The sequence below is a fragment of the Schistocerca nitens genome, chromosome 1, assembly GCF_023898315.1.
Source record: "Schistocerca nitens isolate TAMUIC-IGC-003100 chromosome 1, iqSchNite1.1, whole genome shotgun sequence".
Lineage (NCBI taxonomy): Eukaryota > Metazoa > Arthropoda > Insecta > Orthoptera > Acrididae > Schistocerca > Schistocerca nitens.
The window spans coordinates 520,099,948-520,127,923 of record NC_064614.1 but is presented as its reverse complement, the minus strand read 5'-3'; the positions used below and the strand labels follow the sequence as shown (position 1 = coordinate 520,127,923).

Genomic DNA, 27,976 nt, shown 5'->3' with positions numbered 1-27,976 from the left:
TGTGAAATATGTGATCTAATTCGCCTCTGTTTCAAAAAGTGTTCCATCAATAATTATTTTTGTGTCCAGTCACTTGCTTACTCGTCGCGACCGGAGGAATGCAGGCTGACTACGATGGGGAATGCTTCTGCGACAGCTTAATACAGCTGCATCTCCACCAGTGTAGAAAACTGCTCAGGTCGTGTCATTGGAGAAATGAGATGCTTCCATAAGAAATCAATACCAGACAGGAATAAGCAAAGATAGAAGGGGCCCTGTCTTCCTAAAAAGATGTTTGCCAATGGAGTATGAGTACAATTGAAAGAGTGCAATTTCAAGAATTCTGTTCAGTAAACTTAATGAATAACCCCATGGGGAAGATGTAAACAAATTTGTAAATCAAGTTTCCTTATTCCGGCTGCTTCATGTTTCTAATCCCTTTAACTACCAACAAGCAGCAGAGGCCAGTCTGCCATTTTTTTAATTTTTTCTATTAGCCTCGATGACTTCGCCTAATTTGTCTTGTCAGTCATAATTTCGGAAAATAATTACCAAAATTTAATTATGTTGACGTGTTGGTTCACGTTTCCTCGCCAGCCTGTGTGGTTAGAACCAATTTTTAAAAACCTATATGCTCGGAACAGTCTGCTATTATATGTGGACTCTGCTCAAAGTTGCTATGAGAATTATATTATAAAAACACTTACTGTTGAATAAGAATAAACTATATCTCCTTAAAAAGCCACCAGTAGAAATATGAAATGGTTTTTTAAAATTCAAACTTTAAACAATAAACGTCATTTTAAATTATTTGTACGTCGAAGGTGATCCACATCATAATTAGTCAATATATTTTCAGTTTTTGTCAATTTAAACAACACATGCCCGAGGAGCCCGACTGGTATGTAACGTTATATGCATTTTCTGCTGAGCAGAGTGATATATATGACGAAGAAAAATGTTAAATTAAATATTAAATATTAAAATATTGTTTAAAAATTTTCAAACGAAGTGTTTAATCATTGTAACAACCTTAAATCTAACAATGGCATGCTGTAATATTATGAGATTGTCAAATCTACGTTAATAGCTGTTATAACATGGAACAGAATAGAAATAATAAATCAAACCGGGAAAGAGAATATTGTCTTGCGTGATTGTCTCTATTGGAACTCCAAAGGAATGAAGACATAAAACAGAAATGCCAGTGAAAGTTTATAAACGACAGGAAACAGCAATAAAAGCAGTAAAAACGAGTAGATGAGTACCCAGATCTGTAGTCAGCTACTGACAGAGCGTACTGACTCAAGAGAAACAATAGAAATAAAGCTGGGGGATCGGCGAGTGTAACATGGCGGCAAGTCACTTTCCATCGCTCCCAGTGTAGCTGGAGTCACCCCCCTGGTAAACTGTGGCTGTGCTTACCGACAGGTAGCCCCATCCAGCGGCGACTGCATTCGCCCCGTCTTCTATCTCCTGTCCCTGCGCCGGCAGCTTCACTGTGGAGACGGTCATTCCATCCAGAGCTAGCGGAGGAGACACCTGCACACGAGACCACAGCTGTAATCAACTGCGTGCGGGAAACAGTGTGTTCCAACAGCAAGAAACTTGAAAAGTGCACAGCCAATTACATATTAATTGGCAATTTCATGAATTTTATAATCTTAACTACAACGAAAACTACCACCTTCTCAAATAAAGAAATCTGAAAATTTGCGTCATCTTCAGACACTCTCAGTATGAAACCCTTGACCAGTACAACAGACGTTAAGGCCGTGTTTATTTTTAAACAGGTGTACTCAAGTGGGACAGGGACTTTGTACTTTTTAATTAATACATTACCATAGCCCTTTCTGTTCACCTTTTTTTCTGTCGCGTGTTTCTACTTCAACGGTTTTTCTTTTTCTTACTTTCTATAATGACAGTTTATTAGTAGTATTAGTTCCTTCTTGTAATATAAACTGAGTAACGCCAGTAATTTTTACTAATTCAAGCTCTTCTGTGAGTTAGATTTAGCAGAATATAAATAGAGCCAAAGAAATTGGTACACCTGCCTAATATCGTGTAAGGCACCAACGAGCACGCAGAAGTGCCACAACGAGACGTGGCAGGGAGTCGACTAATGTCTGAAGTAGTGCTGGAGGGAACTGACACCATGAATCCTGCATGGCTGTCCATAAATCCAAGAGAACCAGGGGGTGGAGATATCTTCTGAACAGCACGTTGCAAGGCATCCCAGATATGCTCAATAACGTTCATGTGTGGGTAGTTTGGCCAGCGGAAGTGTTTAAACTCAGCCACTGGAGCCACTGGACATGTGGGGTGTCGCATTGCCCTGCTGGAATTGCCCAAGTCCGTCGGAATGCACAATGGATATGAACGGATGCAGATGATGAAACAGGATGCTTACGTAGGTGTCATCCCTCAGAGTCGTATGTAGACGTATCAGGGTCCCATATGACTCCAACTGCACACGCCCTACACCATTAAAGTGCCTCTACCACTTTCAACAGACCCCTGCTGACAAGCAGGGCCCATAGATTCATGAGGTTGTGTTCATACCCGTACACGTCCATCCGCTCGATACAATTTGAAACGAGACTGGTCCAACCAGGCAACGCATTTCCAGTCATCAACAGTCCAAAGTCGGTGTTGACGGGCCCAGGCGATACGAAAAGCTTTGTGTCGTACAGTCACCAAGGATACACATATCGCTGATTTTTCGTTGAATTCTTCGCACCCTGATAGTTGTTGACGGCCCAGCTTTGAAATCTGCAGAAATTCGAGGATGGGTTGCATTTCTGTCACGTTGATTCTCTTCAGTCGTCGTTGGTCCCGTTCTTGCACGATCTTTTTCCGGCCTTAGAAATGACGGAAATTTGATGTTTTACCGGATTCCTGATATTCATGGTACATTCGTGGAATGGTCGTACGGGAAAATCCTCATTTCATCTCTAAGTCGGAGATGCTGTGTCCAAACGCTCGTGTGCCGACTATAACACCACGTTCAAACTCACTCAAATCTTGATAACCTGCCATTGTAGGAGCAGTAACCGACCTAACAACTGCGCCAGACACTTGTTGTCTATAACAATCTCTTCAGGCACAATACAACATATTTGAATACGGATATAACAGATGCTGTTTTCTATATTTTCCACAACTTCCAGATAATTAACTGCTAATATACTAATAGTATAAGCAGATAAAACATAGTTGTCAGGTTGGGTTCTATTTTTCTGTCTTTCTGGTAATTTGCTCTGTGTTCTAGTTAACGTATCTGTATTTCAGTCTCCCCAGTAAACATACTGTACCCATTCCTGAAATATTATACAATAGCTATTTCACAATTCTGTTTTTGCTAATTTTTTCCACATTTAATAGAATACTGCAGATTAAAATGCAATAAATAGAAATTCTATGGTTGGTGTAAGCATACTGGACGGAAAAATTGCAAAATTTGTTGTTTTTCACTATTTTTACTGAAAAACTTATTTTTCTTTCAGGTTTGCGTAAAACTTGAAAATTTAGTGATTCTGTGTTTGGAACTGTAGTACTAGAGATATTTGTTTTCTTTTTTTTTTTTTTTTGAAAATATCTAAATGCTCTGAAACTCTGTTTAAACAATTTTGGGTTTCTTAAACTGAACCGACCCAGCTCTTATAGTTTTGCGGTCTTTTACCATTTTTGTCTAAAAAAGTCGTAACTGTTTTTCAAATTCCTTGGAATTCTGGTTAACAATGTTGAAAACTTGTGCGCCACAAATGTCTCCACTCGTATTCCTGAATTCAGACTACTACGGCCAGAAGAATAATGGTTATGGAATTAGTTGTGACAGGGTAAATATCTCTCATGGTACGGAATAATTGACCAAACATGTGTCATCTAGAAAAGGCACTAATTGAAGTTACTTTTGGAAGAAGGAGGAAGACTGAATGCTTTTTAACGATGATCATTCCAAATGCCACATTATCTGATTGTGCGGGGAATGGAAAGAGATATGGCGCATACGTTTTTCAAAATGATCACCCAAACAACTAACATGAGCAGTTTATTGAAAGCATTGAATACTTAATGTGAATGACTTGATGGTGATCTGAATAATCATCCTCTCATATGTATGAGCACTAAGAACTGTTATAAGAGAGGTTAAAGGAGGATCCACACTCGATTATTTTAATAGTCACTGATGACTGACCATAAAATTACGAGACTTAAATTTGGCTTTTGCATTATGGTCTCGAAACAGTGAGTGATCTGCGACATTTCTCCTGCATTATATCCTATGTGAATTCTATAACGGAATGTAAAGAATTATAGGAAATCCATCGTACAGTATTTGTAAACTCACCCTCAGCAATGCTATATCTGCAGATGAGCCCACTAGACCAGTATAGTTCACGTGTACGATGTTCTGCTCCACTTGGTGGATGGAGCCTCCACTCGTCTGTGAGTTTGTGCCGGCCAATATGTACTGCTCAGACGGTGCGCTGGAAACGATCATATTAATTGGCAGAACGAGATATCTGACAGCACACTGCGCCCACTTATGCACTAAGAAGACACACTGTCCATAACAAGTGGCTGCGACGATTCGCAATTACTAATTGTTAATATGTATTTCTTCCTCTTTTTAGGAAATACAGGGAGCAGATAGTTAACATATGACCAATCTGATACGTACGTTTAGATTTCTCCCACGGCTCAGCTTCACTGGAGCGAGGAGTTAGACGTTATTGAGAGATGGAGCGCCCCGTGATCTGGAATAGTTTTAAGCAGCGGACAAGCGTGGTAAAGGGGCCTTGTTTCGACTTTCGAGAAGGGAGCGTACGCTGGTCAATGAAGGTAGCCAGCGCTTGTCGGTGTCACGTGCTTGTTTCCACGCACGTGACGGCAGGCAGCGAGGGGCAGTCAGTCTTGTAACCGCCGCTGACCGGAATAACACGAGAGTGCAACATACTGTTGGTCGCCCTAGGGGTGGGGGTGCAGGACGAGTGAAGCCGCACCGTGCTGATGGCTGTGGTCTTGGTCTCGTCTTCACGGTCTGATAAACGGTGTGAGATCACCAGAAACTCCATCTCGAGTCAAATTTCTTTAGGTCGTCTGAACTGTTAAATTCACTTGTCTGGTGGAGTCTAGTGTCAGTGATGATCTACAGGACGTTATTCTTTTTTTTAGTTAAAGGGAGGAACAGCACGTTGTGCTTATCTAAAGAATGGCTAACAATGTGCGCTTTTTGGTCATTGATTTATAATACTCGATCCTGCTCTGTATTAATGTGTAGATAGCCAATACGGTAGTGATTTGTTTAGGAGTTATTTTTTCTCACTCGTAGTTTCAGCCTCGAGCATTCCCACGCTGGACAATACTTTGAATTCGTGTACAATTGATTCGCCTTATTGTAACAAGTAATTAATTGTGCATGTCGCTCTGTTGTAGAAGCCTGTTGTAATTGTGTGCGGTAAGGTAATTTGGCACAAGGCGTGGGCACACTGGAGAATTGCACAAGTGGCTGTCTTACTTCAGCCGCGTGTGACAGAGAAGGTACCATTTTTCTCTGTGTGTGCCACCGAGCCGATGTCTGCACACCTGGGTAAAAAGACGCGTACAATTTAAATTTAATGACCTATTGTTTTTATTGATATTGCTATCGTCTATGTATTTGTATCTTACCCATTGTTCTTAATTAGTAAGATTCTGGGTTAATATTTTCTTAAAACTGGTAAAACTTGGCCAGGTAGTGTAAAGGAACTGTGGCTACCAGCTGTGCATTACAATTCTAACTTCCTTACGGAGTAGAGTACCAATTATGATTTTTGCGTTTCGAGATTTTGAGTAATTGGATCTCATTCAATTTTCACCTTAGGTAACTGAATGTTGACTAAATACAGTAAAGAGTTTTCTTATTGTACGTCTGGAGCAGCTGTGTAGAGTTCTTTTATAAAAACAAATTTTTAGTGACTGTTCAAATTCTTAACTGTTTTAGAGGCCAAGATCCATTGTTCCTTCTCAAGATTGGTTTGAACAGGTTTTGCAACTGTTTAAATTATTAATTGTTTGAGGGCCAAAGCCGGCTGGCCTGTCGCAGGAGATGTTTGAAAATACGAACGACCAAATGAACCAGCTCAGTGGTTAAATTCCGCCATTCGACAAACTTTTCAGTTACAAACATAAATAATCGTAATATTCTAAGAATATTACATACAAAAGACAGCAATTGAAGATATTTTATACGCAAATGGAAACATATTATATCATAGTATGCCTATACGTCGCTCGTTGGGGCCCATTGTGTCGTTGTAAATATTTTGAAACCACATGGACGGGTTTGTTTCATGACTAGGAGATTCTCTGCCACTTCCATTGGGAAACACCGCTCGAAGCAAACACATAGTGATTCTTCCTTTCTTTTAAGAATGATAAGCCTTGTAGGTTATACATCATACGTCACAACTGTGTGTGACAACATCAACACCTGGTTAACCGTCTTTAAAAAAAGGGAACTCTGCTATCTGTCCATATTCCTAAGAGTGCCAGTGCCACAGCCTCGTGGAGAAGTGCGTACGGACGTTTGGTGGAACTGAGATAAGCCCTCGCTAGGTTGCTGCTTTGAGATAGTCTCTTGAGACGTGTACGACATATAGAGCTGGTAACGCATTGTGCCAAAGGGCAGCTATACAGGTTCGAGTCAGATTCTGGAAACGGCCCGCTATCAAAAGTTACATATAAAAGTACTAAAGACCTAAGGGTCTGATAAATGTGTTACACCTGCTATGGTGCAGCACTCTCCTTATTTTAAAAAAATAGAGAAACACCGTAGTCACTTGATTTGTACATTGCCGGTCCGCGACAGCTCGTTGTAAATTGCAGAACAAACCAAGAGAATAATGTAGATAGTCCAGTTCCAAGCAGATCCTTCAATAATCCATTGAAACAGCAGTCAAAAACATAGTCCAGTTAACGGGCAGATCACGAAAGTACGATGTAAGTGAGGTAGAGGCTATAGCATAACACGTTTCGTAGTGCCTCGCAGCCGCTCGGCGGACGAGTTTTATCTCATGTCCGAAGTCCGTGGCCAGGTGAAGTTTACAGTGGCCAGGTGAAGTTTACAGTTGAGGTCGTTGGATATCGATATCACTGACGGATGACAGAGATACAGCATCCGTCCCTCTCCGTTTAATCGGCGCTTAGGGCCAGAAGTAGCCCGGTCGATATCGTGATCAGCGTATGGGAAGGGTGGGCATGTCATCTAAATTTTCACAGGCAATCTCGGCATCTCGACATGTGGAGTCGCTGAGACCTCGGTTGGGCCGGCCGTGGTGGCCGAGCGGTTCTAGGGGCTTCCATCCGGAACCGAACGACTGCTACGGTCGCAGGTTCGAATCCTGCCTCGGGCATACATGTGTGTGATGTCCTTAGGTTAGTTAGGTTTAGGTAGTTCTAAGTTCTAGGGGACTAATGACCTCAGATGTTAATTCCCATAGCGCTCAGAGCCATTTGAACCATTTGAACCTCGGTTGGCGGCAGGGAGAGCAGTGTTGATCTTGGAGTACGAGGGAAACGACTTTTGGGACGGTGGTGGTTCTGTCGAGATAGAAACCGTTAAGTGTAGGCTCAGCTGGTTTTAACACGAGACTGACAGCCCCTTCCGCATCTGCGCTTTAAAGATGAGAACTAACCACTCGGCTTTGCAATTTGAGGCTGGCTACAATGACGCCACTGTCAAGAGCACTATGATGTTACTAGAGCGGAAAACCTGAAAGATACTGGATAAAAATTGAGGAACGTTGTTCGAAACGATTGTTTCTAGGGTCTATTCAATGACAAATATATTTTGCAGTGCGCTTTATAGTCTCCTTTTATGTAGTATTTGACGTTCTAACGTGAGGAAATTTGAGTAACAAGTTTATGACGAGGAGCGGCAACTCGGCGAAGAGAGCGCCGGCTGGGTTCACATGGAGGGGATAGTAACAACTGGAACCATTGCAGGGGTGCTGATTGGGTTGACGTGCAGGTCTTGCAAGGGCAGACTGTCCTCTCGATGATTTTCCAGCCTTTAGTGGAGCGTATTTGCCATACAGTTGAGTTTAGTAAACCCGTGAGGTTTTTCATTTACTACTGAGAGAGGAAGCGAACGAGGCAGCGAAATGGTTAGCGCACTGGACTTGCATTTGGGAGGACGACGATTCAAGCCCGTGTACGGCCATTCCGATTTAGGTTTTTCCGTGATTTCCGTATATCAATTAAAGAAAATGCTGAGATAATTCCTCTGAGAGTTCAGGGCCACTTTCCTACGGCATACTTTCGTAATCCGAACTTGTGCTTCGTCTTTAATGATTTCATTGACAACGGGACGTTGAGCGCTAATCTCCGCCTCTTCACCTCCTGAGATAGTACTAGCAAAAGCCCACAAACTGTTTTCGCCGCTAAGTTGCAAGTTCAGGTAAATTAATGTGTCTGAAGTATCGGTATACAGTCAGTTGCAGTTTCTTTATGGCACATTCTAGCGTATACCAATCACTCTCTTTGGGGATTTCGTTGTAAATATATCCATGAGAGAGTGTGACTACTGTTCGTATGATGGGCAGGAGCAAGCTGAAGTAGCGACACGTTTTAAAAAGAAAGCACCCACTTAAATTTCGTACTGGATGGACTATAGTACAAATGATTTACGTTAGTGTCATCAGCTGTAAATATATGCTAATATGTCCATCTGAGACTTGAAACAGCAGTTTAGAAGCAAGAAAACTCGTCCAGTTTAGGAGGTTTGTAGATATTTAGAGATGTAAAAGAAGAGAACTAGGTACTCGGCTTCTCTGGCTGCTTCAAAGACATTTAAACCAATATAGCTTGACATATTCGACCTTTTTTCCAAGTTAAACCTACCTTCCCAAAGCACTGAGCTCTCTTAGCTCCGACGTGTTGGTACACCTGCATCTTGCAGTTTGTAGGCTCAAGTCCCTGATGTTGCCGTTGTTGGTTTGGTCTTCAGTCCGAAGAATTGTTTGATGCAGATCTCCATGCTACTCTATCCTGTGCAAGTCTGTTCATCACCGAATAACCATTGCACCGTATATCCTGAATCTGTTTTCTGTATTCATCTCTTGGTTTCTCTGTGCGGTTTTTAACCCTCCATACTTACCTCTAATACTAAATTGGTGATCCCTTGACGTCTCGGAATGAGTTCCATCAACCCATAGCTTCTTTCAGTCAGATTATGACACGAACATCTCTATGCCCCGCTCTATTCAGTATATTTTCATAAGTTACGTGCCCTACCCGCATAACCCGCACCACTGTTCTACAACACCACATTTAAAAAGCTTGTATTCCCTTCTTGGCTAAACTCTTTATCATCCATGTTCACATTCATACGTGGCTACACTCCAGAAGAATATTTTTCAGAAAAGGTTTCCCTAGGCTTAAATTTGTATTCAATGCTAATAGATTTCTCTTCTTCATTCTCTTCTTTCATTGCCACTCTACATTTTATATCCTCTCCACTTCGGCCATCGTCAGTTACTTTGCTGCCCAAATAGCAGGAATCAGGTACTACCTTCAGCGTCTCGTGTCCTAATCTAATTCCCTTAGCATTACCTAATTTAATTAGACTACCTTCGATTATCCTTATTTTGCTGCTGTTTATGTTCATCTTATATCCTCTTTTCAAGACCCTATACAGTGTGCTGAATTGCTCTTCACAGTCCTTTGCTGTCTCTGACAGTATTACAGTATCATAGGCAGATCTCACTTTTTCTTTTTCTCATTGACCTTTAATTCCTACCCCAAATTATTCTTTTGTTTCTTTTACTGCTTCCTCATTGTGTAGACTGAAAAACATTTGAGATCGAATGGAACCCTGTCTCACTCCCTTGGCAACCACTGATTCCTTATTAAGCCCCTCGACTCTCATAACTGCCGTTTAGTTATAAATGGCCTTTAAGCAAAGCACTCCGTCTTCAGGCCACAAGTGGCCCATCGGGACCATCCGACCGCCGTGTCATCCTCATTGAGGATGTGGATAGGAGGGGCGTGTGGTCAGCACACCACTCCTCCGGTCGTTATGATGGTTTTCTGTGACTGGAGCCGCTACTATTCGGTCGAGTAGCTCCTCAATTGGCATCACGAGGCTGTGTGCACCCCAGAAAAACGGCAACAGCGCATGGCGGCCCGGATGGTCACCCATCCAAGTTCCGGCCATACCCGACAGTTCTTAACTTTGGTGATCTGACTGGAACCGGTGTATCCACTGCGGCAAGGCCTTTTCCCAAACAGCATTTCGATCCTTGTATTTTACGACTGGTACTCCTACATCTTCAAAGCGAGTATCTCAGTCAACATTGACAAAAGCTTACTCTAAGTCTGCAAATGTTATAAAGGTAGGTTTTCCTTTTCTTAACCTGTCTTCTAAGCGAGCTCGTAGGGTCAGTATTGCCTCGCGTATTTCTACAGTTCTTCAGAATCCGAACTGATTCCTTTCCAACGTCGGCTTCTACCACTTTCTCCATTTTTCGGTAAGGATTTCGTGTTCGCATTTTGCAACCATGACTTATTAATCTGATAGTTCGGTAGTACTCACACCTGACACTACTTGCTTTCTTTGGAAATGCAGTTATTATATGCTTCTTGGAGGCGGAGGGTATTTCACCTGTCTTATACAAATAGCGCGCCAGGTGAAAGAGTCTTGTCATGGCTGGCTTGTTCTCCCGAGGCTAACAGTCGTTCTGACGGAACGTCGTCTACTCTCAGGGACTTCTCTTTTGTGCTCTGTCAAATCCGCCTCGCAGCCTTATATCTTCCATCTCATGTTTACCTACGTCCTCAGACAACTTTTCTTCGGAAATGTCTTTGATTCTCCTATAGGCGGAATCTTTCTTTTCCCTGGTGATATGCGTCTAACTCCTTACACTTTTCCTGTAGCCTTTCATGCTTAGACATTTTTCATTTCCTGTCAACCTCACTTTTAAAAGTTTGTATTCCCTATCGCCTGCTTCATTTGTTTCATTTTTATATTTTTTCATCAATTAAATTTAATATCTCCTGTGTTATCCAATGATTTCTACTAGACCTTGTCTTTTTAAGTATTTGATCCTTCACTATTTTCTGTCGCAGAGCTACCCATTCTGCTGTATTTCCTTCCCCTTTTCTAGTCAATTGTTGCTTGGTGCCCCCTCTGAAACTATCAACAACCTCTGGTTCATTCAACTTATTCTGCTACCAACGCCCTAGTTTCCTACCTTTTTACAATTTTCAGTTTTAATTTAAAGTTCATAACCAATAAATTGTGATGAGAGTTGACACCTATCCATGGAAATTATTGTTTAAAATCTGGTTCCATAATCTCGGTCTTACTATTAAATAGTCAATATGGATCCTTCATCTGTCTTCAGGTCTTTTCCACGTATTAAACCAATTGTCAGCTGAGATTAAACTATGCTCTGTGCAAATCTACCAGGTGGTTTCCTCTTTAATTCATTTGCTCCAATCCATATTCATCTTTTATTTTTCCTTCTCTTCCTTTTCCTGCTATCGAATTTTAGTCAACCATCACAATTAAATTTTCGTATCCCTTAACTATCTGAGTAACTTCGTTTACCTCATCATTCATTTCTTCAAGTTCTTCATGTTGAAAGTATCTAACCAAAATTGTTTCCTTTTTTATTAGTGAAAGTATCAATGATAAGATTATTCCAAATTAAGTATTCAGCAAACCTGCATCTGACTGCATCTGTGAACTTGTTTCTTGGACTTCTCCATTTTGCCAGAAATACAACATGTATTTGACTCAGCAATCAAGTTTAAGAGAATGCCGTTTGTGCAATGGCATTAAGATGGTAATGAAAAATTAACTTTTGGCCCTGATGTTTACTTAGTGAAATTATATCTTGGCTTTCATTGTTTTGTCTCTGGTTGTGACTTGGATAATTATCATTACAATTTGAAAAATTCTGTTGACAGTACTGATGAGTGGGTGGGCGATCAAAGGTTTGTCGTCGTTGGTAGTAATCATTGGTTCCGTATGGTTGGTGGCGGTTCTGGTGCCACATTTGGTTTCCTTGTATAACAGATGTGTTGGAATTATTCCACTGATTCTCCCAGTTTCTCTGGTTGTTGCTGTACCGCCGATTATTTGGTGGGGTATTGCCATATTGACCATTGGGGTACGACATTAATGGAAAGGTGTGATAATTTTGATTCCTGAGTGGGAAGGCATTCACAACATTCTGCTGATACTGGGGTTGTGGAAGAAAGCGCCTTGCATTTCCATACTGAGGCCTATTATTCGGAAACTGCCTGCCGTTACGGAAACGGTTGTCTATTCTTTTGCGTTTCCGGGAAAGAGTGTCAACTAGATCGTGGATTGTGTGTTTCATCCAGTTAAAGAAGCTGTAAAACATCACGAAAAGTGTTGAAGTTTTCTGTGCGATTCCCTGTCAGCAACGGAACTCTCAACGATCTAGGTAATTCTGAAATACAAAGCTGAATGAGACCGGAAGGGTTGTAGGGTTCAGTTAAATGTTGATTCTGTTGAATCATGTGGTCAAAATATTGTGTCAAAGTGCCAAATTGTGAGTTACAAAAAGGTGGCATATTTAGCAACTTATCTTTCACAGCACGCTGTGAAGTGGGATTCCAGTAAGCATCAAGAACTTGTTGTTGGTATGACTGGAAAGACGAACATTACTGTGCAATGTATCACATTCGCATTGCAGGTTCGCCTTCCAAGAAACTGCAGACAAGTTCTAATTGATGTGCCACTGGCCAATTTGGAGGAAAAGCGAATGTAAATTGCGGAATCCAATCAAGAGGATGTAAATCATTCGGGTTATTCCGGAACGTTTTAAATTTTCTGATTGACAGGAAGTGTTTGTAAACTACACTGTCTTGGGTGGAAAAGGAGGAGCATCATGGGGCAAAGAAAAATTGCCTGGGAAGGAACTACTTTATACAGGGTAATATTGTGCAAATGGAGCCTGTGAAGATAAGAATGGGGGCTGTTGTTGCTGGTATGCAAACGGATTTTGCTGCTGTTCTGGGACATAATTACGAGGCGCACTGTCGTCCTGTAATTGTTGCTCAATATCGGAATGTTTACTATGAACTGAGTTGAGTTCTCGTTTTTGTTATTCATTATTAGTAATATGTTTACTCTTAAATTTAGCCTCCGCTCGGTATTCAGTTGTTTCTGAAAAATGAACTGGGGTTCTCTGATCTAATTGATTTTCTGCATGAGTTTCCAAAGTGGGTAATCTTTCCGTTATATTTCCAAATTAAGGGTGGAATTGCTCACCCTGTTTACTGACCTTTGTTTTAAGTTGAGTGACGTCAGGGGTTGGGTACATGATTCGAAGGCCTGTATGTGCTCAGAATGAGCAGAGGAAGTTTGTTGCAACTTTTCGATAGACTCAGGTGGAAGTGCTGCATTGATTCTGTCCCTAAGGTCAGTAACGTCACGCTTATGCGTTTCAATGATATCCTCTAATTTATTGTCAGCTACTTCTTTAAATTTGTCGATAGTTTGGGTTAATTTCTGAATGTTACCGGTAAGGTATTCGTCACGTTTTGCGTTCTGTTCATCACAGTTAGCATTCTCTGCATGGTATTGACCAAATTGTTCATCACGTTTAGCATTGTCTGCACGGTATTGCGCAAACTATTCATCATGCTTTCCATCACGTTCGCTCAGTAGTCGAAGAAAACAATCTAATTTATCTTCAACTAGAGCTGGGGATGTCACCTCGGGATTTGGGTGTTGCAACTCATATTGCTGGGGAGGGCTGCTAAAAACTATTTGAGAATTCTCAGACGAAACAATTTCTCTGTCTGTGGAAGAATATTGCAAGAGAAATTGGCTGTCGGGATCAACCACATGGCTTTGTGAAGGTGGAATTAACATGAATGAGTCATGGGAAACTGTTTATAATTGGCTTACTACGTTCTGAGAATCCGAAGGCAGAAGAGGAACCGATGCAGAATTTTATGACTCTCTGGCGTCATTACTTTCCGCAGCATTGTTGTCAAATTCCTGATCACTTTGTGAAGTAGGAGGGTTAGCTGACAAAACTAGGCCGTTGTTCGGTTGTTTGTTGCTTACGCGATTTTGAGGAACTGCGTAATTGTACTTTATCACCCTGTCGATTTGTTTTGGACATCTTGAGGGAGACAATATGGCGGACAAAATCTCAAAATGGTCGTAATTCACAAGACGATATTTTGTACACAAAAAGTAAAAGAATTAAAAGAATTAGAATGGACACATAAAATCAGTATAAACAGAAGCTAGAGCTAAAATAAATATTCAAAAGCGTAGCAGCAAACTCAGTTTTACGCAACTAGCGATACAGCGCACAGCTGAAACAGTGGTGTAGCAACAAACGCAATATTACGCAACTAACTGAAACAAGCGTAGCAGCAAACTCAATATTACGCAACTAGCGATGCAGCGCACAGCTGAAACAGTGGTGTAGCAACAAACGCAATATTACGCAACTAACTCAAACAGTGGTGGGGAAAGGAATGCTCGAAAACAAAATTCACAGTTACAGAAAATATATCCAAGTACGTAACCACAGAGGATGTCGCCAAGTGAAAGTATATAACCAAAATTGTATCCTTTTTTACTAGTGAAAGTATCAATGATAAAATTTTTCCAAGCTAATTATTCAACAAATCTGTATCTGACTGCGTCTGTGTGTGTGTGTGAAATCTTATGGGACTTAACTGCTAAGGTCATCAGTCCCTAAGCTTACACACTACTTGACCTAAATTATCCTAAGGACAAACAAACACACCCATGCCCGAGGGAGGACTCGAACCTCCGCCGGGACCAGCCACACCGTCTATGACGACTGCGTCTGTGAACTTGTTTCTTGCACTCCTCCATTTTGCTAGAAAGGCAGCATGTATGTGACTCAGCAATCAAGTTTAAGATAATGATACAGTTTGTGCAGTGGCTTTAAGATGGTACTGAAAAATTGACTTTTGGCCCTGTTGTTTACTTAATGCAATTATATCTTGACTTGAATAATGCCAGTTGTGGAATGGCATAAAATTAGTTATTTGAAATAACTTTGCTCTGATAACGTTGGTTATACCAAAATCGATTTCAAACCATCAACTGCACATGTATATTGCGTAGAGTCCTCATTTTCTTTACGTTCTTTTATTGGTGAGTAACTTTACCACTCATTTTCATATTCAATACAATGAAAGGATGTGGATTATGATTCAGGCTGTTAGATTTAAACACAATGTTGATCTCAATATATATATATATATATATATATATATATATATATATATATATATATATACACACACATTGGTAAAATTTTAAGTCACACACAAAACCTACCATTTCCAACATTTTTGTAGCATGAATCACTCTTACAAAAAATTTTACAAAACGCTTACTGTGTCAAACCTTGGACGTACAAATCTTCTCTCATTTACGTGCTAAAGTATTCTTAAGGTAATTGCTCAGCGAGCCCAACTCCTACCTTAAAGCTGTCCACACACGTCTGCTTCTTCCCGGCACCTAGCTGCGACTCCCGAGTTTTTTACTGCGCGAGCGCTCGGCTCTCTTAACCATCAAAGATCTTCCTACTCAAAGATATTATACTCATTCCACCTTGCAGTTGGCAACTACCGACTTTATTTTCTGGATCTACTCTGATCAGACCTTAGCACATACCTTTCAAAGTCTGCAGAGCTAGTAGGCATATAAACTTGTGCTACTGTGTTGGGTGTGGGATTCGTGTCTATCTTACCTATGATAATGCATTCACTATGCTGTTCATAGCAGCATACACACATTCATATTTTCTTATCCATTATTAACCCTGCTCCTGCATTATGCCTATTTGCTTTTGTGTTCATAGTCCTGTTTTCTGCCGACCAGAAATTCTGTTCCTCCTGCCACTGAACCTGTAATTCTTACTGTATCGAACAACAAGCGATCCATTTTCATCTTTCAATTTTGTAACCTACCTACCTAATTAAGGGATCTAACATTCCACACTCCAATCCGATGAATGCCAGTTTTATTTACCCTCATGACAACATCCTCCTGAGTTTTCCCTGCCTTGAAATCCAAATTGGGGCCAATTTGACGACAGGAATATTTTACACAAGAGGATGCCATCATCATTCAACCGAAAATGCTCTCGAGAAAAATTACAGCTATAGTTCCCCTTGCTTTCAGCCATTCACGGTACCAGCACAGCAAAGCCGTTTTGGTTGATATTACAACGCCACATCAATCAATCGTCCAGAGCTTTGCCCCTGAAACTACTGAAAAGGCTGCTGCCCATCTTCGGAAACCACAAGTTTGTCTGGCCTCACACGTGCTGTATGGCTATCAGTGTCAAGAAGGCATGCAAACCACCCCACCAGACAGCAAGGCCAGTGGTTTATGGGCTGAAATATTGTACTGTAAAGAATGTATGCCAATCTTCACTTTTGTGAGAAAGTTTGGCGCCGATGCCATTGTGAGACACGCCAGCAGTCAGGATAAAACGTTTTATGGGTCACAGGGGTTAACATATTAGACTCGCATTCGGGATGACGTTGGTTCAAACCCACGTCCGGACGTCCAGTTTGAGGTTTCCAGTGATTTTCTTAAATCGATTCAGGCAAATGCTAGGATGGTTGCTTTGAAAGGGCACGGCCGATTTCCTTCCCCATCCATGAAAAAATCTCAGCCTGTGCTCCATCTCTAGCGGCCTCTATGTCGACAGGACGTTAAGCCCAGTCTTCCTTCCTTGATAGGTGATAGGTCGCCAATGAGCTTATTTCAGATAATGTTTAACTTGTGAAAAGTCCTGTGACACCGCTTTGGACATTCATATTTTGCACATTTCTTGCTTAGATTATCAAGGGGTCAGCTGATGTGAGAGACACTTGTAAATTTTACATAATAGTTTCTGGATTTTTTCTGCGGCATCCACATGTTGCTCAGTCAGCTGAAGTGCTTTTGCCATTTAATGTGCAGTCTAATCACACCATTTAGTTTTGAACGAACTCGAAACATTCGTAGGTTGCTGTTCAGTTCATTTTATTGTGGTGTTTGGAACAGTAGACGTCAGTTCACAAAGTATTGCCCTGTCATATCAACACTCAATAACGTATCATCCAGATGATTAACTGGGTTCAGAAAGTTTTCGATCATCTATTCCAAAAAAACTTTGGAATATCTTTGTTGCAACGACAATTTGGAAAGACTACCTATTGCGCCTGTACAGTCCTGATGAAGTGTTGGTGTCCATGAATTGGCCTTTAGCAACAATTGTAAATAAGCTTCGTATCTACCAACATTAGAGACTTACTGTTCACCTGATAGTCCTGACAGAAGCTCTTCTGGCCTTGGAATGGGGTAAACGTTAATTTCTGATTGTGCACTAATTCACCACCGAGACATAGGGAGCCATTTGCTCTTCGTAACACTACCAGGCATGTTGTCCATTGATAGGATGTAAGGGGAACATGATATCTTGAGGCACCAGACAATTTAACTTGGACTTGACGTCATCTCGCAACACTGCTGTCACTGGTCTAACTTTAAAGTAGCGAAGTGTTGCGGAAGCCGTAGCTATATGTGAACTACATAATTATATGCGCATCTTAAGCCTGGTGAAAATAAATATAAAATTTGTTACACATTGGCTGTAGGTCATCGAATGTACAACAGCTGACAGAGTGTTGATGACATCTACTATTTTCACAACAGATGTAAAAGTGTCCAACCTAAAAACGTTTTGTGCCTGACATTGATGGTACAACTAAGAAATTAATCGGGCCGATGACAGTTCACTAACACGCCGTTAGTTTGCATTCAACGCGCAAAGTTATGCACTGCTTGCTGTAGGATTGTAATCTTTGTGATGTCGGCTGATGAGACAGAGAATTGATCAATGTACAGTTTTCTTCACTTTTAATAGACCTAGTGAATAAGCATGAACAAAGAATTTTATTAATCGGTTGTTGACCGGCAAGTCTGTTTGCGCGGCCATCATTTTATGTATCAGGATCGTTAGTGGCACGGAAAGCTTTTTCGGTTGCTCTATTATAGATTTTAGATTCAGTTTTCATTCCATAGACCCAAAAAATGAGAAGATTCTCGTGGGTGTGGAACATGTCAGAACGTATAACGTAAAACATTTGAATATAATACTTACTTTCCTGATAATTTGTCAGGATATTGTCGAAACAGGTGAATATAATGCGGTAAACTGGAAAACCTAATATTTACAGAATTAACATGCTGTTAGAACGAAACATTGCTATGCCTATTAATAAATTTATGATACAAAAAATAACTAATCTTGACTTTTGTGACTAACTGTAAGTCTGTCAAGACTGAAATGTAACAGACGTTTTTACTTAATCCGGCTTAATAGTCCATGTTAAAAAGTAGAGTAGAAGGAGTTGCCTATCAAAAAGTCTTTCAAATTCTGTTTAAGCCGTGCTTTATCTGAAAACAAGTTCTTAATGGAATCTGGAAATTTATTGAAAATGTGTGTTACCGAATATTGGACCTCTTTTTTGGAACAAGGTAAGTGATTTTAGGTCTTTATGTAGATCGTTCTTATTCATAATATTAACACTATGAATTGAGCTATTGGTTGGAAATAAAGATACATTACTTGTAACAAAATTCATTAAGGAATAAATATACTGAGAAGCAGTGGTTAGAATACCAAGTTCCTTGAACAGGTTTCTACATGATGTTCTTGAATTTACAGCACAAATGATTCTCATCACACGTTTTTGCACCCTAAAAGCTTTTGCTCGGTTTGATGAGTTACCCCAGAATATGATCTTGTATGACGTAACAGAATGAAACTAAGCAAACTATGCAAGTTTTTTATATTTATATCTCCTAATCCACATAATTCTCACTGCAAATACAGACTTTTTTGGCGCTTAAGCAATTCTGTGGTGTGTCGTTCCCAACTGAATTTATTATCGAGTTGTAATCCCAGAGATGTAACACTGTCAACTTCTCTTCGATGTGCATGACTTCATATGTTATACATATGATGGGAGGAATCTCTTACAGGTTCTGAACTGCATATAGTGGGTCTTCTCAAAGTTTAATGACGGTGAATTAGCTTTAAACCATTTATTGATGTCAGTGAAAATTTGATAAGAAGCTATTTCTAAATCTATACTTGAATTGCTACTTATTGCAATGTTTGTATCATATGCAAACAAAACAAACTTAGCATCAGGAATTGTAACAGACGAGAGGTAATTAATGTACACAAGAAAAAGCAATGGACACAAGATGGAACCTTGAGGAAAACCACATGTAATTAATTCCCAATTAGATGAAGACTGACTGCTTACTGCACAGGTATTTTGCAACAACACCCTTTCGTTCCTGTTAGATAGACAAGACTCAAACCATTCTGCAGCATTGCTGGTGACACGATAATATTCTAATTAAGAGAATTCAGTGGCTTACACAGTCATAAGCTTTTGACAGGTCACGGAATATGCCAGTAGCCTCTAATTTATTATTTAATGAATTAAGTACATTCTCACTGTAAGTTTAAATAGCTTTCTCAGTATCAGAACCAGTAAGAAATCCAAACTCTGACTTGGACAATACATTATTTGCAGTCAGATGCTTAATGAGACGCATGAACAATCCTTTCCAAATATTTTTGAGAAATCTGGGAAAGTAAAATTTGTCAATAGTTTGATAGTATCTCTTTATCCCCCTTCTTGTAAAGAGACTTAACTTCAGCATATTTTAACCAGTCTGGAAATGTTCGACTGATAAGAGGTTGATTACACAAATAACTTAAGATAGAACTCAACTCGCATGAGCACTCTTTGATTAACTTCGTTAATATTTTATCATACCCAGTGGAATACTTAGCCAGCCGGAGTGGCCGAGCGGTTCTAGGCACTACAGTCCGGAGCTGTGTGATCGCTACGGTCGCAGGTTCGAATCCTGCATCGGGCATGGATGTGTGTGATGTCCTTAGGTTAGTTAGGTTTAAGTAGTTCTGAGTTCTAGAGGACTGATAACCTCAGAAGTTAAGTTCCATAGTGCTCACAGCCATTTGAACCATTTTTTTTTTTTGAATACTTAGATTTTAATGATTTTATGATGGATGCCCTCCCCACATGAACCATGGACCTTGCCATTGGAGGGGAGGCTTGCGTGCCTCAACGATACAGATAGCCGTACCGTAGGTGCAACCACAATGGAGGGGTATCTGTTGAGAGGCCAGAGAAACTTGTGGTTCCTGAAGAGGGCAGCAGCCTTTTCAGTAGTTGCAGGGGCCACAGTCTGGATGATTGACTGATCTGGCCTTGTAACACTAACCAAAACGGCCTTGCTGTTGTGGTACTGCGAACAGCTGAAAGCAAGGGGAAACTATGGCCGTAATTTTTCCCGAGGGCATGCAGCTTTACTGTATGATTAAATGATGATGGCATCCTCTTGGGTAAAATATTCTGGAGGTAAAATACTCCCCCCCATTCAGATCTCCGGGAGGGGACTACTCAAGAGGACTTCGTTATCAGGAGAAAGAAAATTGGCGTTCTACAGATCGGAGTGTGGAATGTCAGATCCCTTAATCGGGCAGGTAGGTTAGAATATTTAAAAAAGGAAATGGATAGGTTAAAGTTATATATAGTGGGAATTAGTGAAGTTAGGTGGCAGGGGAACAAGACATCCGGTCAGGTGAATACAAGGTTATAAATACAAAATGAAATAGGGGTAATGCAGGAGTAGGTTTAATAATGAATAAAAAAATAGGAGTGCGGGTAAGATACTACAAACAGCATAGTGAACGCATTATTGTGGCCAAGATAGACACGAAGCCCACGCCTACTACAGTAGTACAAGTTTATATGCCAACTAGCTCTGCAGATGATGATGAAATTGATGAAATGCATGACGAGATAAGAGAAATTATTCAAGTAGTGAAGGCAGACGAAAATTTAATGGTCATGGGTGTCTGAAATGCGACAGTGAGAAAAGGAAGAGAAGGAAACGTAGTGGGTGAATATTGATTGGGGCTAAGAAATGAAAGAGGAAGCCACCTGGTAGAATTTTGCACAGAGCATAACTTAATCATAGCTAACACTTGGTTCAAGAATCATGAAAGAAGGTTGTATACATAGAAGATCGCTGGAGATACTAGAAGGTTTCAGGTTGAGTATATAATGGTAAGACAGAGATTTACGAACCAGATTTTAAATTGTAAAACATTTCTGACCACAATCTATTGGTTATGAACTGTTGATTAAAACTGAAGAAACTGCAAAAAGGTGGGAATTTAAGGAGATGGGACCTGGATAAACTGACTAACCCAGAGGTTGTACAGAGTTTCAGGGAGAGCATAAGGGAACAATTGCCAGGAATGGGGGATAGTAATACAGTAGAAGAAGAATGGGTAGCTTTGAGGAATGAAATAGTGAAGGCAGCAGAGGATCAAGTAGGTAAAAAGACGAGGGCTAGTAGAAATCCTTGGGTAACGGAAGAGATACTGAATTTAATTGATGAAAGGAGAAAATACAAAAATTCAGTAAGTGAAGCAGGCAAAAAGGAATACAAACGTCTCAAAAATGAGATCGACAGGAAGTGCAAAATGGCTAAGCAGGGATGGCTAGAGAACAAATGTAAGGATGTAGAGGCTTATCTCACGAGGGGTAAGATAGATACTGCCTACAGGAAAATTAGAGAGACCTTTGGAGAAAAGAGAACCACTTGCATGAATATCAAGAGCTCAGATGGAAACCCAGTTCTAAGCAAAGAAGGGAAAGCAGAAAGATGGAAGGAGTATAGAGTGGTTCTATACAGGGGCGATGTTCGTGAGGACAATATTATGGAAATGGAAGAGGAGGTAGATGAAGATGAAATGGGGATATGATACTGCGTGAAGAGTTTAACAGAGCACTAAAAGACCTGAGTCGAAACAAGGGCCTGGGAGTAGACAACTACTGACAGCCTTGGGAGAGCCAGTCCTGACAAAACTCTACCATCTCCTGAGCAATATGTATGAGACAGGCGAAATTCCCTCAGACTTCAAGAAGAATATAATAATTCCAATCCCAAAGGAAGCAAGTGTTGACAGATGCGAAAATTACCAAAATATCAGTTTAATAAATCACAGCTGCAAAATACTAACGTGAATTCTTTACGGACGAATAGAAAAACTGGTAGAAGCCGACCTCGGGGAAGGTTTGGATTCCATAGAAATGTTGGAACACGTGAGGCAGTACTAACCCTACGACTTCTTAGAAGAAAGATTAAGGAAAGGCAAACCTACGTTTCTAGAATTTGTAGACTTAGAGAAAGCTTCTGACAATGTTGACTGGAATATTCTCTTTCAAATTCTGAAGTTGGCAGGGGTAAAATACAGGGAGGGAAAGGCTATTTACAATTTGTACAGAAACCAGATGGCAGTTATTAGAGTCGAGGGACATGAAAGGGAATCAGTTGTTGGGAAGGGAGTGAGACAGGGTTGTAGCCTCTCCCCGACGTTATTCAATCTGTATATTGAGCAAGCAGTAAAGGAAACAAAGGAAAAGCTCGGAGTACGTATTAAAGTCCATGGAGAAGAAATAAAAACTTTGAGGTTCCCCGATGACATTGTAATTCTGTCAGAGACAGCAAAGGACTTGGAAGAGCAGTTGAACGGAATGGACAGTGTCTTGAAAGGAGGGTATAAGATGAACATCAACAAAAGTAAAACGAGGATCATGGAATGTAGTCGAATTAAGTCGGGTGATGCTGAGGGTATTAGATTAGGAAATGAGACACTTAAAGTAGTAAAGGAGTTTTGCTATTTGGGGAGCAAAATAACTGATGATGGTCGAAGTAGAGAGGATATAAAATGTAGACTGGCAATGGCAAGGAACGCGTTTCTGAAGAAGAGAAATTTGTTAACATCGAGTATAGATTTAAGTGTCAGGAAGTCATTTCTGAAAGTATTTGTATGGAGTGTAGCCATGTATGGAAGTGAAACATGGACGATAACTAGTGTGGACAAGAAGAGAATAGAAGCTTTCGAAATGTGGTGCTACAGAAGAATGCTGAATATTAGATGGGTAGATCACATAACTAATGAGTAAGTACTGAATAGGATTGGGGAGAAGAGAAGTTTGTGGCACAACTTGACCAGAAGAAGGGGTCGGTTGGTAGGACATGTTCTGAGGCATCAAGGGATCACCAATTTAGTATTGGAGGGCAGCGTGGAGGGTAAAAATCGTAGAGGGAGATCAAGAGATGAATACACAAAGCAGATTCAGAAGGATTTAGGTTGCAGTAGGTACTGGGAGATGAAGAAGCTGGCACAGGATAGAGTAGCATGGAGAGCTGCATCAAACCAGTCTCAGGACTGATGACCACAACAACAACAACAATCAATAAATTATTATGAGGGTCTGTGTTGGTGCGTTAGAGCCTCCGGTCCCGGTGAATAAGTATTGCAGAAGTTGTGTTTTCAGTTAATCAGCTTTGCACTAAAATAAATATTTGATTTAATCTTTCTTGACCGTGTTCGGTTACCCAGTGTGTAGGCCTTAACTATATGTGCAGATTCTGTCGTTGAGAGGCTCTGGCTTGAGCAGAAACACTCTCCGTTGACGTAGTAAAAACATCAACTTCATCAAAAATTCTCAATAATAAAGCCTATCTCTGGAATGGGCAGCTTCGTAAACAAACCATAGGTGAATTGACAGATTTTCGTAAATTATCACTTAAAACAGTAAAGTGATTTTACAGCAGGCCCTTGCAAAATATATGATTACTGTTTGCTTCTTGATCAAGAAGTCGAATACAATAATCTTTACTTCTAGCTGACTTTATTACATCGTAGCAAATACACACAAGTTTGTGACAGCTCTTGACAACAAGACATTAACGTGCGTACTGATACATTATCACGTTACACGTTAGTCAATGAATACAACGACATTCATTTACTTTTCACTTACAATATTTTTCGTAAGTAATTCAGTTGAAGGCAGAGAGCAACAGTTGTAAGTAGGATCTTCTTCTCTCCGCTGGCCGTCGGTTTTTGCGTGCCAGTGGTCGGCTTATTGTCTCTGGCGTCAGCGACGAAGATGCTGCCAGAGATAATAAGCCGAGCCACACGATAATGGTATGAAACAAATAGAATAAAAGGTTTATGTACAAAAATTACCAAAACACCATACTTAAATAATTGAACTATTTCGGAATCCAATGACTTAACAGCTATCTTACCATTATCTCGTCATTTGCATACAACGGGATTTACAGAAACCTGCTATCAATTGCCGCGAATATCCGTTATACCACAACACAAGTTTAAAATGGGATTTTGAAACCTCTGGCTTACCATCATATCATCATTCTGAAACGTTCCAGAGTCTCCCGATCTCAACCACATATACAGCCTTCTTTTGTGATCGTTAAACAAAATGTTTGCTAGTATTAATCTGAGCTCTGTGCAAAATTGAGACAGACAGTTTCCCACTTCACATAATTTCACCAGTTCTCCTTGTGTTTCACCTTCTCTTCGTTTTCCTACCATGTACTTAAAGTTCTCCATTAAAACTAAAATTTAGTCTGCCATATACATTAATCGTTGTGTACAAACATTATGTTCGTCGAAAAAGTGTTGTGTTTAAAGAACTGTGCGGACTTAATGACAGTTAACCATAGATGCATATGAATGAATGTTGTCCTAAGCAACGACTGGGGTTTTTAGTTGGTATGTGAAAGACTGGGCTGTGTTTCAGATATCAGCGTCCTTTTGATGGAATGAATACAGGAGAACAAGCTCATGTAGCTCTAAATACACATTTTCAGTTTAGTTGCTTCACCATTTTGAAGCATACAAACTGGATCTTCCAATCATCATAGCTATATCTCAGTCATTCGACAGCGAGGTCGATTCCGCTATCAACGAATTCTCCGGCAGCATCAAAAAGCCATCATATGAGCCTGCCTGCTGAAGACAAGTCAAAGTTAAGACCCGGCCACCAGATGACTGCAAGACACTTTGAATCTTGTTGTGCCGAAGTCTCTGTCTTGCTTATTCCGTAATTTTGTGACATGGCTGTTTACTAGATTTCAGTTGAAGTACTTTATGGATCTGTTTGGATCTCAATATCTTGGTGTTCAAATTACGACGACCCAGCGTGGATGTTTGAAATACAGGGATTGAACTATAAGAAAATATGTAAATTAGTTACAAACTACGGCGTGCTCACACTTTTCTCAACATGTAAACGTTACCAGAGACATTCGTATTTAGATTACGCCAGAGACATTCGGATTTAGATTACGACATGTTCGGTATGCCTACTATCCTTGGCGATGATCTGACGCATACGAGTAGCGAAATTCTGCATGACCCGCTAAAGTGTCGGAATATGGATGTCATCGATGACCTCCAGATGGCTGTTTTCAGTTCAGCAATGGTTTTGGGATTATTGCTGTACACGTTGTCTTTAATGTAGCCCCACGAAAAAGAGTCGCCTGTGTTCACATCCGGAGAATATGGCGGCCAATCGAGGCCAAACCAGTTGTCTCGGGGTAGCACAGAGCGAGAATGCGATCCCCAGAGTGCTCCTCCAGGACCTCACTCTCCTGCTTCGATGGGGTCGAGCTCCGTCTTGCAACAATCACATCTTGCAGAAATTGTAAATAGCCTTTCACTCCCTGTATTTTACCAATTCCACCTTTAGAATTTGAAAGAGAGTATTCCAGTCAACATTGTGTAAAGCTTTCTCTAAGTCTACAAATGCTAGAAACGTAGGTTTGCCTTTCCTTAATCTTTCTTCTAAGATAAGTCGTAAGGTCAGTATTGCCTCACGTGTTCCAGTACTTCTACGGAATCCAAACTGATCTTCCCCGACGTCGGCTTCTACTAGTTTTTCCATTCGTCTGTAAAGAATTCGTGTTAGTATTTTGCAGCTGTGGCTTATTAAACTGATTGTTCGGTAATTTTCACATCTGTCAACACCTGCTTTCTTTGGGATTGGAATTATTATATTCTTCTTGAAATCTGAGGGTACTTCGCCTGTTTCATACATCTTGCTCACCAGATGGTAGAGTTTTGTCAGGACTGGCTCTCCCAAGGCCGTCAGTAGTCCCAATGGAATGTTGTCTACTCCGGGGGCCTTGTTTCGAGTCAGGTCTTTCAGTGCTCTGTCAAACTCTTCACGCAGTATCGTATCTCCCATTTCACCTTCATCTACATCCTCTTCCATTATCATAATATTGTCCTCAAGTACATCGCCCTTGTATAAACCCTCTATATACTCCTTCCACCTTTCTGCTTTCCCTTAGTTATTGATTATTCATTGCAAATTAAAAGTACAGGAACAGTAAGAAGTAAAATATTTGGATGATGAATGGTTAATATAAGAGAACCAGACGTAGTTCAAAGTTTTATATGAAGCATTATGCAACGACTGACAGAAACAGGAAGAGAAACGCAACAAAACATGGATGGGAAGCTTTCAAGGATGATGTGATGGAGACAGAAGTGTAACGAATGACAAAAAACAAGGCCCAGTAGAAGTTGTTCGATAACATACAACATATGGAATGTAACTGGCGAGAGGAGAAAATATAAAAATGAAGCAAATGAAACAGGCAAAAGGCAACACAGATCTCTAATAATTGAGACTGACAGCTTAAAGCTGGAAATAATATATAGAAGAGCGTTAGAAAAAAAATGTACTTGCTGATCTAAGTCGAAATAAGGCACCTGGAGTAGACCAAATTAATACCCCTGGGAGAACCAATCATGACAAAAAAATTCCCCTTGGCATGCAAGATATAAGATATGGGCGTATAAGCCTCAAACTACAAGAGGAACTTAGTAACATCAGTTCCAGGTATGGCAGTTACTGATAGTTATGATCATCACCGAACCTTCAGTTCAATAAATAGTAGTTGCAAAATGATGAAACGATGTACTTACAGGAAAGCAGAAACACTAGTAAATACTTCCGTCGTGGATGAACGGTTTACGTTCTGGAGAAAGGTTGGAACATGCGAAGCAATGATGATCGCACTACTTACGTTAGACAGTTGACTGAAGACTGGTGGACTTAAGTTTGTAGTGCTTCTAGAGACAGAGAAAACGTTTGGCACAGTTTAATGTAATAGATTGTATGATATTCTGAAGGTAGCAGGGATTAATTACAGGGAGCGTAATTCTATCTGTAACTCGTATGTAACCCAGACTGTAGTCATAGTTGTTGAAATGCATGAAAGGGAAGTAGGAGTTAAGAAGGCCGCGACACGGAGTTGCATACTACCCACGTCATTCAATCCATACATTGACCCAACATTAATATTTCCTGGAGGAGCTGTTACTTATTGCAGGTCAAAATTGAAGTAAAGGCAGAAAAGTAGGAAATTAAGAAGGGACCCGGATGAGCTGAAAGAACCAGATGTTGAGAGTTTCAAACCATGCTTTAGGCAACTGATATAGGGGAAAGAAATATAAGAGAATAAGAACAAGTAACTTTGCGTGATGACGTAGAGAAGGAGAAAATTAAGGAGATGGTACTTCAATATGTTGAGAGAACCAAAGTTCCGTGAGATGTTTACACAGAGTATCAACCAACGATTGGCTGAAACAGAAGTAACGAATACTAAAGATGGGAGGATAACGAGAGCAGCAGAGGATCGAATAGGACAAAAGACAAGGTCTAGTAGAAATCCTGATTTGTAAGATACCTCAACCGTGCTAAAATTCAACAGTTTCTGTTAGAGCGTAATAACATGAGGAACTGAATTTAACTGTTGACAAAAGAAATAAAAATGCAGATAATGAAACAGCAAGTGACAATACAGATACTAAAAAACTAAAATTGATGGGAAGTGCAAAACGACAGAGCAGTAATGGATAGAGGAAAGTGCACAGCTGTTGAAGTACGCATCGCAGTGGGAAAGATAAATGCTGCCTACACGAAAATAAAATAAATGTTTGGAGAAGAAAGAGAAAGGCGTGTAAATATCGAGGGC

The 27,976-nt window shown here is 40.4% G+C and overlaps 1 protein-coding gene across 2 annotated transcripts in view; it reads right to left on the bottom strand.

Moving 5' to 3' along the window:
- Positions 1 to 27,976, bottom strand: part of LOC126236208 (mite allergen Der f 3-like) — an 83,417-nt gene that overhangs the window by 28,513 nt on the left and 26,928 nt on the right. For both annotated transcript variants that reach the window (XM_049945341.1, XM_049945332.1), the window contains exons 3-4: positions 4,331 to 4,469; positions 1,405 to 1,521 (exon numbers count right to left, since the gene is read on the bottom strand). In XM_049945341.1, the coding sequence (XP_049801298.1) occupies positions 1,405 to 1,521; positions 4,331 to 4,469 (256 nt within the window). The remainder of the gene's footprint in view (positions 1 to 1,404; positions 1,522 to 4,330; positions 4,470 to 27,976) is intronic.